The sequence below is a fragment of the Euleptes europaea genome, chromosome 1 (assembly GCF_029931775.1).
Source record: "Euleptes europaea isolate rEulEur1 chromosome 1, rEulEur1.hap1, whole genome shotgun sequence".
NCBI lineage: Eukaryota > Metazoa > Chordata > Lepidosauria > Squamata > Sphaerodactylidae > Euleptes > Euleptes europaea.
The window spans coordinates 32,253,553-32,265,740 of record NC_079312.1 but is presented as its reverse complement, the minus strand read 5'-3'; the positions used below and the strand labels follow the sequence as shown (position 1 = coordinate 32,265,740).

General features: G+C 41.0%; 1 protein-coding gene across 1 annotated transcript in view; it reads left to right on the top strand.

Moving 5' to 3' along the window:
* Window positions 1-12,188, top strand: part of CFAP20DC (CFAP20 domain containing) — a 212,081-nt gene that overhangs the window by 44,012 nt on the left and 155,881 nt on the right. The window contains exon 5 of the mRNA XM_056864469.1: window positions 12,066-12,180. Coding sequence (XP_056720447.1) covers window positions 12,066-12,180 — 115 coding nt within the window. The remainder of the gene's footprint in view (window positions 1-12,065; window positions 12,181-12,188) is intronic.

Here is a 12,188-nt window from a genome sequence, read left to right as displayed (position 1 = left end):
TATTGTTATGGGAAGTTACAAGCTTGGCATAATACAAAACATCAGACGAGTCCCAGGAAGTCTGGTGAAGCTATCACACTTCCAAGGCCGCATCGGCCTGAGGGAGTACTGACAGGAAGAACAGCGGGGGGGAAGATACTAGGGGCAATCAGGCCTGGCGCCTGAGACCAGAAGGTGTGAACTGCTTTTACGAGTTCACTGATAACAAAGCAGGTGATGGGAAGCAGAGACACATAGACAGAGACCCTCACAAGCTCCTCTCCCTGCTTCCGGAAGCCTCTGGCCAGGTACACCTGCAGACAGAGGGAGGGAACAAAAGCACACCGCTGAGGGGGAGTGTGGTGGGCTTTTACTTTTTTTACACTTTTGGAAAGTGACCCCAAGCCTTGGAATGGCAGGAAAGTAAACAACTGTGAAGAGCAAATAGTGTAGGAGATCCCTGAAAAGTGGCCCATGTACATGTGCTTAATAGAGGGCAATTTGTAGCTGTTTATTGAAGACCTATCCTGTTAAGGAGCCCCGTGGCGCAGAGTGGTAAGCTGCAGTACTGCAGTCCAAGCTCTGCTCACGACCTGAGTTCGATCCCGACTGAAGTCAGCTTCAGGTAGCCGGCTCAAGGTCGACTCAGCCTTCCATCCTTCCGAGGTCAGTAAAATGTGTGCCCAGCTTGCTGGGGGTAAAGGGAAGAAGACTGGGGAAGGCACTGGCAAACCACCCCGTAAAACAAAGTCTGCCTAGGAAACGTCAGGATGTGACGTCACCCCATGGGTCAGGAATGACCCGGCGGTGCTTGCACAGGGGACTACCTTTACCTTTACCTATCCTGTTAAAGTGATCAGAACTTCTCTTCCGTAAGTACTGGTTCTTAACATACATTATGAAATCTATAGGATAACTGTCATTATTCTGTTACTGCATATATTTGAAATGGGGAACTGGATCCTAGAGTCCTGTTCAACAACTTGGCTTGAGTAGCAACATTGCAGCATTCGAGCTCCTTAGAAAAATCTTGTTGCTTGTTTTGTTCTTGTTGTCAGCAGGGTCCTTTTGCTAACTTGTGGAGCAGGAGAGAGAATGTTACATTGTGCATCTAAAAAATAAAACCTTTTAATGGCCTCTTGGAAAGAACTCTCTAATTAGGCTAAAATTTGGGCAAAAGGTAGTGATTTTTACCAGTTGCCATGGTAAAATAGCATAGGTGGTAAGTTAAGTTTTCAGAACGGAAGAGAAAGAAAATACCTCTTAAAAGCAACAAAAGAAAAGGAGATTGAAACACGAAAGGTTAGATATTAAGTGTCCCTTTCCCCCATTGTTCAACAAATAATATTACAGTACAGCCTTCCAACAAACAAGAAAGTGAAAGAGTTGTTACTTGAGGCCAGGTACAAAGGAATCAACTAACGCACTTTGCCAGGTCTTTTGAGCACTTTTCATCTTACCAACACAAAGACTTTATCCATACTTCTCTCTCCTCCTCCCACTTCTGTGCTAGAAAATCTTCCGGGTAAAGAAAATTAGAAGTGGTAGTTCTTTCCTTGGTATGTTCCCTATGCATAACAGCTCTAATTGGAAAGTCTGTAAAAGGAGTTCCTCTTCAGAGGTATTATCCCCTGAACAAACCTCTTTGGGTCAGGATTCAGTGGCAGTTTTCCTACCTATCATGTTAGGAAATGCAGGATGAAATCCCACAGATGGCAGGAAATATTTTTGGGATCAGTTGTGTAAAAGTTCTAAGTAGGCAGTTCACAAAGAGGCAGATTAGGATTGTGGCTGGAAACACAATTGACACAAGGCATAAAAACAGTTGATATAATTTATTAATTTAGAATTGCATAATTCCAGTAAAAAGAATGAGACCTCCCATGGTTAATTAAAACAACTGGAAATACATAATCAGATTAAATAATAATGAAAACAGCCACAAGGACATTTGCAGATTTACAACAGTAATCTTAATAGTTTAAGATTGTGCTCCTTCTTTTCTAAGCAGTAAGGCATGTTATTACTGCTGTTTAACATTTTCTTTGTCACGGTGTGGGATTCTTTTTCTAGCATAGAAATGAGAGTGTCCCTGACAAGAAATCTTGGAATTAAAGGTCAACCACACTTGGGCAAAGCGAGAGTCCAGTACCTTGGATAAGACAATAGCAAAGTTAGGAAAGGAAAGGGTTAACTAGTAATGGAATGCTGAGAGAGAGAGAGAGAGAGCTTATGGCAGACCATTAATGAGCTAATGTATTTGCAATTATCGGCTACCTCATTGGTGCGGGTTTTATTTCTGCTGTGCTCCCCTCTGTCATTTTAACACCAAAGTGACATGAAAACAAAACTGCAATCAAGACTGTTTGTCAGCGCTTTGGTGCGTAGGGGGTGGAACATGAAGATCTGCAAAAAAGAGGGCTGGAAAAAAGAAATCACAGTAAACGATATTTGCAAATGTGTGAACTCGATTTGGACATGTAATTACACCAGCAATCGCCATTTGGAAAGGGTGAAAATTGTAATTGCATGCTTAGAACAGCGGCCTACAACCCAAAGCCCACTCAGCTTCTGGAAGTCTTTGTGTGTGGAAACAAACAGTAAATGCCACTTCTGTACCCAATTAAACGCACATTTGTTTTTGGGTAATGAAGAAGCTCCTGAATAGAGAAGCAGTTGCAAAGTGTTCTCATTAACTTTTCAGATATTCTTGACATATGTTCTGTATCTTGGTCTTTATTTTATTTATTTCATTTTATTTATACCATGCCCTTTCCCAGCCAAGTTGGGCGCAGGGCAGCTTCCAGCAGTTAGTGTGTGTGTGTGTGTGTGTGTGTGTATATATAATACAATATAATATAATTAAAACATAAGTTAAAATAATTACAAAAATGCTAAATTGTGTTTAAGATGACTATCCTATGAGAGAAGCTGCTGATCAGCAAAGAAAGTTCTCACACATTCCAAAATGAAAGGAACTCTTCACTATGCTGGTCAAGCAATAGATCCAGAATTATGTTAGCAGTACCCATATGCATGTAAGAGATTCCATATTGATCTCCTTGGTGCTGAAGTTGGGAAACAAGCTCATAACAAGTGAAAATTTAGTACATCAAAAACAGGAGCGCAGAAAAGGTAGTTGTATTCATTTAGGTGTATTGAAGATATATGTATATGATATACAGATCTCAAACATGAATCCATTGGGTCCCGTTTGTGGAATGGCCATCAACCATTGCTTTAATATTAGGTTTGATTCCTGTTTGCTGTGTACCACATTTAAGGGCTGGGATTTACTCCCCTCAGGGCAGGGGGAGTAGTATAAAACTATTCTCCTCTTCTGGCTGTCTGAAACCATTAAGGGTGGGGAGAAGAGACTGACTACAGTCCCAAATGTCTCCCAAATTTCTGAGTCCCTCCCCAAGAGTTGTACATCACCTCTGTGGGGACCATGTCACTGGCATAATTTCTTTAACTCCTTCACAAAAGCCAATGGAGTTGCTTACTACTTTACTAACACAAGAAGAATATGACTAGTAACTAAACTTCGAGGCTGTGTCACTCTTACAAATCTTGAAGAGACAGATTGCCCTTCTCAAGCAGGTAACCTTATGGAAATAAGAACAAAATGGAATGGATAGCCGCCAAAAGACTGAAGAAGAGAAGCCAGCAAAATTAATTAGAAGCATAAATAGTCACATTCTTGGTTATAAATAAGCTGGGTTCTGGAAGAGATTCATTCGTTGAACACTGTGCCCATTTATACTCATTATAGGACCTTGCCTATACTGAACAAATTAAAAGCTATTTCTCAGAATTACATTTTCCTAAATCATCTGGCACAGATACCCCCAACTTGGCTAAGCAAATCATCATTCCATAAACCTGGACCTAGTAAATAGCTTAAACCCAAAGAAAATGTAATGTGATGATTTATATGGAAGTTTCAGAAGCAGAGTTGTATTAGAGTCACAGTATTTTTTTCATATTCTTGGATTTTCAGTAATCTAGGCCCTTAAATAATGTTAGAGTAATCCAAAATTCCATTGTGATTACAAGCCACCCTTCAGAAGACCTCCAGGGCATTTCCTGAAGTTCATGATGGCCAACTGATCAAGGCTAGGTTGGACACAGGACATGCTTTCAGCGCCAAGCCACACCTGAAAACCCTGCCAGCCAGCTGAAAGAGTTGGCTTGGGCCTGAAAGACCCTCAGTCTTCTTGTCCATCCCCATGCAGACCCTGTGTCCTCTCCCTCTTCCCATACCCTACTGGCCTCCTTAATTCCGTTTGGGAGCCACATCCTAGTTGCTACGGCAATCCAAAATGTCATCCATTTTTTTACTTGGGAGTGTTTTTACCTCCTCCCCCCCACACACATTTTGTCCCTGTTTTCAGATTGTTCTTCAAGTTCCCACAGGTTTGCAGAAACACTCGCCTCCGATCCCTAGGTGGCCCATTGTTGGGATCAAGTTGACATTTAGATATATTGTGATGTATTAGCAAAAGTTGACTGTTCTTAATCATACTGTAGATTGCTTTAAACAATAAAATGGGTTTTAGAACTTTTCAGAGAAAACACAGTTTCTGTAGCTGGATTGAATTGGTTAATTCTGGAGAATGTGTCACACAGTTAGCATACATTTAAAGGAAGTGGGGTGGGTTATTTTCCCCTTTCAGAAATCTGAATGAATGTTATAGTTTGATTTGTTATGGAGAAAGAAAAGAAGAACAAGAGTTTACAGAATGCTGCAGGGAAGAAGGAAAAATTGTTAACAGTAGGATTTTACTATTAGATGTTATTGAGAACCAGTATTGAGAGCCAGTGTGGTTAAGAGTAGTGTTTAAGAGCTGTGGTTTGGAGCGGTGGAGTCTGATCTAGAGAACCAGGTTTGATTCCCCTCTCCTCCACATGAGTGACGGAGGCTAATCTGGTGAACTGGATTTGTTTCCCCACTCCGACACACGAAGCCAGCTGGGTGACCTTGGGCTAGTCACAGCTCTCTTAGAGCTCTCTCAGCCCCACCTATCTCACAGGGTGTCTGTTGTGGGAGGGGAGGGGAAGGTGATTGTAAGCCGGTTTGAATTTTCCTTAAGTGGTGGGGAAAGTCAGCATATAAAAACCAACTCTTCTTCTTAGAGAGCTGGACTAGGATCTGAGAGACCCAGGTTCAAATCCCCACTCTGTCATGGAAGCTTGCTGAGTGACCTTGGGACATTGTCACACATTCTCACCTAATCTAAACCACCGTGTTGTTGTGAGGCTAAAAGAATGAGAGGAGAATGATATAAGTTGCTTTGGGTGCCTGCTGGGGAGAAAGCAGGGCATAAATGAAGTAAATAAAGTGAGTTGATATTCTGAGTGAAGGATGTTATCCCCTTGACCACTAGAAAACCTACAAGGTCTGATATGTAGGCAGTCAGCTTGATGTAGAGGCTCTTTCTAATCACAGGATCTCAGTCGTACACATGGAGTTCCTTTGTGTGCAGAGGCATTACTATCAACATTGAGTGATCCTGGCAACTGTATGTATGCATCCCCTTAAGCACTGAGAACTGTCCTAGCCACTGTAGTTCGTGAGGAAGTCTGCTTGCACGAAAGTTCTGCATCTGCATTGAGAGCACTAATTGAGCTTATTTAATTTATAATTTGTTTTATCAAAATGTTCAAAGTGGTTTACCAAAGTAGAGGATATCATTTCAGCAATGCAACATATTAACACCCATTACCATAATAGCTTCTTAAAAACACACACCCACACCCTAGGCTATCCTTAAAGGAAGACTAAATGGTAGACTAAAAGTAGACTAAAAACGGTCTCGTTGATAAAATTTCGCTACAATACTTTGCTAACACAGAAGATTTTGCATTGTTTTCTGAATATGTATAGGCTTAAAAAGGAATCAGTGTGATACTTTTTCAAAGGGAATAAAACACTTGGGGTGCCAAAGGGGTAGAACACAGGCCGCCAAGGATACCCAAAATAATCTGTATCGGTGGGAGTGTTAATATATGGGAAATTGGATGGGCAGTGGTTATGTGTATAAGAAGGGAGTCCTGGATAGGGGTTGTGCATATCGATATACCGAAATTTCCCCTCCCCCAAATACTTTTTTAGTATTTTGGTGGGGGGGTTTACTAGTAGGAAAAAAAGGTGTCCATAAAGGGAGCTGACAAAGTGGATCCCGAATAATGCTGTAATTTTTTGGGCGTTATTCAAGCCACCTTGTGCCTGCCGCCGTTTCTCCCCCCCCCTTCCCTCCCCCCTTACTTATTGGCCTCGGACAGAAGTGTATTTATTCTTTGATTTCTACCCCACCCTCTATCCCTGTCGCCCTTCTCTGGGTCTGGAGAAGGCCGGGGGGGGGGGGGAATCTGAAACCCCAGAAAAGGCTGACAGGGTGGAAATTCTCCCCCCCCCCATTTCTCCGGGCTTTGGAGAAGCAATGTAGGGTGAATTGCTTTCAGATCCCCCCACCCCGGCCTTCTCCGTACCTCAGAGAAGGCCAGCAGGACGGATCTGAAATATTGGGGGGGGGTATTTTTCGGGATTATTAACCCGTTTTTTAAAAAAAAATACGTGTTCCCCAAATTTTTCGAAAATTTCTGAGTTTGATAAATCCAAACCCAAAAAACACTGAAAAAATTGGTGCACACCCCTAGTCTTGGGAGCAGTTTTGAATAGAGGGGGAAGAGAAATGGATATATAGAGAGAGAGGTGAGTCCAGATGGTGGCAGTGACCAGAAAGGAGATTTTTCAAAGCACTGTAAGGGAAGAACCTCTTCTAAAGATAATGGTAATAACCAAACGTTTTTTTTTAAAAAGGATTTGTAATGCTTTTCTCACTTGGACTCAAGGCGTATTACAACACAGTGAGTAAATACAATTGAGAATATGGGACAATCAATGAACAATGCAGCAGGAATTAGAGTTGCAGAAACGACCAGAAGTCTAAAAGCAGAACTGAAGCAAAGCATAAGTATTAACATGACATATTAATGGTGCAATCCTAAGGGGGGGCAAAAACGATTAGGAGGCAGTGTGTCCCCGGTGCCAGCGTAAATGACTCTTGCACTGGCTAAAGGGGCATTTACGTTGGCGCTGAGCCACTTGGGACGGTTCCAGAGGGGGTGTTTCCAGGGAGGGGCTGGCATTAGTCAGCACCCTGAGCCCTTTTGCCCTGGGAACGCCTACTGTTGCTGGCACAAAATTACGCTGACAAAAATGGTGGCGTAGCCAATGAAACTGCATGCAGCAGTTCCAGGGGGATTGGGAGACTTTCCTTTTCAGCTTGCTGGCCACGGTGCAGAAGCTTATTAGCATGGTTGTGCCGTGACTGTGTCATCCCTGGTGCAACCCCCCACCCTCCCAGGATTGTGCTGCCAGTGATGTAAAAATTACATAGTAGGATCCTAGTTTTAGCAACCTATACACTGCAATATAGACCACAGTCCCTAATAATTTTTCCAAGTAAATTTGTGAAACATTCAGTACAATGCGACCCTTTTGCCTAAGTAGAAAAGCCATCTTGAATTCTCCAGTTTTGCATTATTTGCAGGAAGCCCGGAGCCTTCCTGATCTCCTCAGGCAGGCCATTCCATAATGTGGGGGGGTCACAATGGAAAAGGCACATGTGCAGGCAGTTGTTGATTTTTCCCATCTATGGGTTAGCATCCATAGAAGATCCCACTTCAATGAGCGAAGCTTTCGTGGTAGAGCGTGTAGGGAGGTGATCTCACAGAGATGAGAGTCCAAGACCATTGAGGGCTTTGTATGATCGCTGATACCTTAAATTGAGCCCGGTAACTGATGGGCAGCCAGAGAAGTGCCTGCAGGATGTGAGTAATGTGCCTGCTCGATCTGGCTTCCGATAATAGCCGAGCTGTGGCATTCTGCACCAACTGGAATTTCTGAATTGATTTTGAGAGTAGACCAATGTACACTGCATTGCAGTAGTCTAGTTTCGAGCCAGCCTGAGTTGGAAGACAGCCTTTTTTGCAGCCGCATTAACTTGCTTCTCCAATAATAATGTTGGCTCCCACCTGCCTCACCTTGCTTGGCCCTGGCTGGGCCAGAGTCAACTGGAAGCATACGATTTCCAGAGCCCCCTGTTTGTATTCTTGTCTTTTCCTGCTCTTTGCTGTGCATAAAAATGTGATTCAGCAGGCTTTCAGAGCTTCACGCGAGTGCTCAGCAATATTAGCAAAAGATGATCCTCTGCATTATGGTCAGTGTGCATGCTGCATATTTTACAATGGAAGAGAAGTAGTTCTGAAGAACATGGAAGACCAATAAATTATCAGTTCACTGCCTGATGTTGGTACTTTTTGAAGTCTGAGTTCACTTTAAGCTTAGAAGTGCTGCAAATTGTCATACATATAAAAGCAAAGTGAATAGGTAATCTGAATCAATGACTGTGTCTGTACTCCTGGGTAGATGCTGCCATTTTAAACTCTTGTTCTTGCTGCAGTAGCTATCATGAGGAAAATAGTCAATCAGAGCTGAAGCTTTGGAATAGAATTGAACATTGAATTGAAAATTGTACTGAAAAGTAATTTTGGTGCAAAATGTTTTGCAAATGTAGATGTTAAGTGTGAAATGAATGTAGCTAATGACCATAGCTGGAAGAGTTATGCACCTGCTGATCAGAAGAGTATTATTATAAATGAGGTTGATTTTTCCTGTTGACTGGCTCATTCTTTTTCAACGGAGTCTCATTATTTTTCTATCACATGCCTGACCCCTTAGATATGAAGACTCCAGCATAAACATAATAAAAATACATTAACTCCTGTAGAGCTTTTCAAATGTTTCCTGATGTGCTAAGAGCTGTGTAGCAGTTTTGTGTTGTGAAAAGTTTAAAGTAGGGGTCATGCTTTTTTCGCTGCAAAAAATATTAAGGATGAATTTTCCACCAAGCACCATTCATTCTATTTGGCAAGAAAAATTCATGCCCACTTAATTAAAAGGGTCCATACCATCATAGGTAACAGCCTTGATTCAGTGTTCTAAAGGTTTAAGGAGTGTTCTAAGTAGTGCTCATTAACTCTTGGTTCAGTGTGCTTCTTAAACTGAATTACTGGTTCCTTAAGGTTACAACCCTCTGCACATTTATTTGGGGTTAGGTCCCACTGACCTCAGCAGATCAGTAAACTTGCATCATATAACACTGTGTTTGTGTGCGTGGGTTAAGTGCCATCAAGTCGCTTCCGGCTTATGGTGACCCTCTGAATGAATATCCAAAATGTCTTATTGCTAACCTTATTGTTAGCCATGCTCAGTCCTTGCAGACTGTGGGCCATGCCTTCCTTTGTAGAGTCAATCCATATCATGTTGGTTATTCCTCTTTTCCTGCTGCCTTCCACTTTTCCTAGCATTATTGTTTTTTTCAATGACTCATCTTCTCATAAAATGACCAAAGCCTTAGTTTGCAAGATGTCATATAGGTTTTCTTACAGATCTCTCCCCCTCTCCCTAGAAGTCAGGCTGAGGAAGGGGATTCCCTTACAAGGATCAGCTAGCAATTAAGAAATTAAAAGAAAAAAACCAGAGGATGTATATGCATATCCATATGACAGCCAGTGTGGCGTAGTGGTTAAGAGCGGTAGTTTGGAGCGGTGGAATCTGATCTAGAGAACCGGGTTTGATTCCCCTCTCCTCCACATGAGTGGCGGAGGCTAATCTGGTGAACTGTATTTGTTTCCCCACTCCTACACACAAAACCAGCTGGGTGACTTTGGGCAAGTCACAGCTCTGTTAGAGCTCTCTCAGCCTCACCTACCTCACTTGGTGTCTGTTGTGGAGAGGGGAAGAGAAGGTGATTGTAAGCCGGTTTGAGTCTCCCTTAACTGTTAGAGAAAGTCGGCATATAAAAACCAACTCTTCTTCTTCTTGCACTGATCTAAAAGAAAGTAATGTATTAATCATATACTTCATGATCAGTTGGTTGTTTGTGGGTTTATTTTTTTGTTTGTTTAATTATTACTGTGGTGTTGATGGTATTTTTAGTTCAATGTTAACATTGGTATTTTCTTAAGTAGGCTTGCCAGATCTTTTTTAAAAAAAATTGGTATGGTTTACATACTGATTTGTATTGTTTTAAGACAAAAAAAAATGTGCAAAGCACCAGTGGTTACAAGGCGTTTATCTAATAACTTGTAGCTACTCCAAAGTTTTACAAAATAGTAGTAACAACAAAGGTTCAAATAAATTACAAAACATGTACACAAAACATGTATACAAATAATGAGCAAACACAAAAAGCAAAAGTGTTTATAATATAACACAAAACCACAACAGTGACAGAGTTGCCGGCTAGTACCCTGTCTCAATATCCTTCTTTGGACTGTAACCTTGAAATTCAACAACAAACAGAAGTATAACTAGTATAGTTATCACACAAAAATGACAAATAACTTATTTACAACAGGCTGCATGGGACTTACTGTCGCTGTCATCAGAAATGAATTAATTATCCTTTATGACACATAAGTCTGTAATGAGTAAAATAACATACATAACAATTAGTAAACACTGGCACATAAAGATAAAACGGGAAGTCTCCCAAACGCTGTAGGCGGTATAAATAAAAACGGTATAAATGAAGTAGGTAAATAAATGGACGCACTTAGAGGATTGATCCTCTTAATTCCATAAATATAATAATATTTTAAATATCTAACACAGTCATGGTTTGAAATGTATAACTGTAGCTAGCTAGATAGCTGGCTGGGATTTATTTATTTATCCCATCTTTCAGAACCAAGGATCTACAAATGGATCCTATCCCATCTTTCAGAACCAAGGATCTACAAATGGACAGTTAATTTAGTGAGTGAACAAGTCTACTTATGAAAGGTTATCAGGAGCCCAAGCAATACTCCAGGAATATGCCAGTTGGACAGTTTCTGTCAGACCAGTAAAGAACCTGGAAACTCATACTGTTCATTGAAAGTATAGTGTAATAATTTGTCCCAATCCAATTTTTTAAAAAATAATTGGGGGGAGGGAAGAGGAACAGAATAGTGCCTGCACAGATTCCCTGCTTGCAACAGCTTCCCATTCATTTTAATGGAAGGAGTAAATTCACGCACACGTTCCCTTGGTCCCAAGTCAGATCTCCTGTTAGAAGAAAATTGCTTCTGATATAACTGGAGGCACCCCACGCTTTTTTAAGTGCAAGTTTGACATTGTTTGTTAAAAACATATTCACAGTTTCTCCTCAAAGAGAGGAAAGTGAGCAGTAGTTATTATCGGTGTGCTTGAAATAGATCAATAAAACAGCAGCCAAATCAGTTTCCAGGTCTAGAAATACAATTTTTCATGGTAGTAAGCCTTTTTCTATTGGGAGAAATCTAGAGAGAAATTAAGCCAGTTTGAACATTCTTGGAAACCACAAGAAAGTGGAGTATACGTAAGAGCCTCTTTATTAGTCAGAACCAAAGCTGATCATGGCTGTGGTCTAAATCTATTAGCAGTTCTCAAATCCAGTGTCCTTGGTGTGTCACCTGAGGAACAACCTGAATAGTTAGCAATAAACTTGTGTGTTATTAATTCAGGTTTGGAGATATGTGCTCAGGAAGTGAAGCTGACATTCAAAGTTTTGTGCCTACCTTTGAGCGGACAAAGGGCCCATATGAAATGGCAGGTGCATTTCTAGACAAAGAAAGCCTATAATGGTTTCCTATTTAGCGGGTTGACAGTGTCCCAAGATAACACAAGCTTAAGGGGCTGAAAGAAGCATGATTATTAAAGGCTAGTGGCTTCTCAGTTCATACAAATTGAATTCTTTCTTAGGTTGAAGTGCTATGGAAATCTACTGAAGAGAGCAGAGCATTGCAATAAAATTAGCATGTAAAGTGATTTTATATATTCAGTCTTGTAGCCACTAACTTTGAATTTGAGAGAGAAATCTCATTACTTATCTTGTAAAAATGGGGTAATACTTAAATTCTCCATTTGCTGTCCTTGATATAAAGGTTCTGCTTATGAATGAGAATTTTCTGAGGTTGCCCAAAGATAGTGGTTATTGAATTGATGGAGATCTATCTCTATTCCTCCCCGCTCTTTCCTTTCTATTTTACAGGATAACTGATTTAGGAAACATTAAAAGAAGATTGTATTTATCAACAGTCCACAAGGAATTGTCTGTAACTCCGCTACATGCAAAAATTCCTCTCTTTATGATCAAGCGCAAAATTGTAGGTAT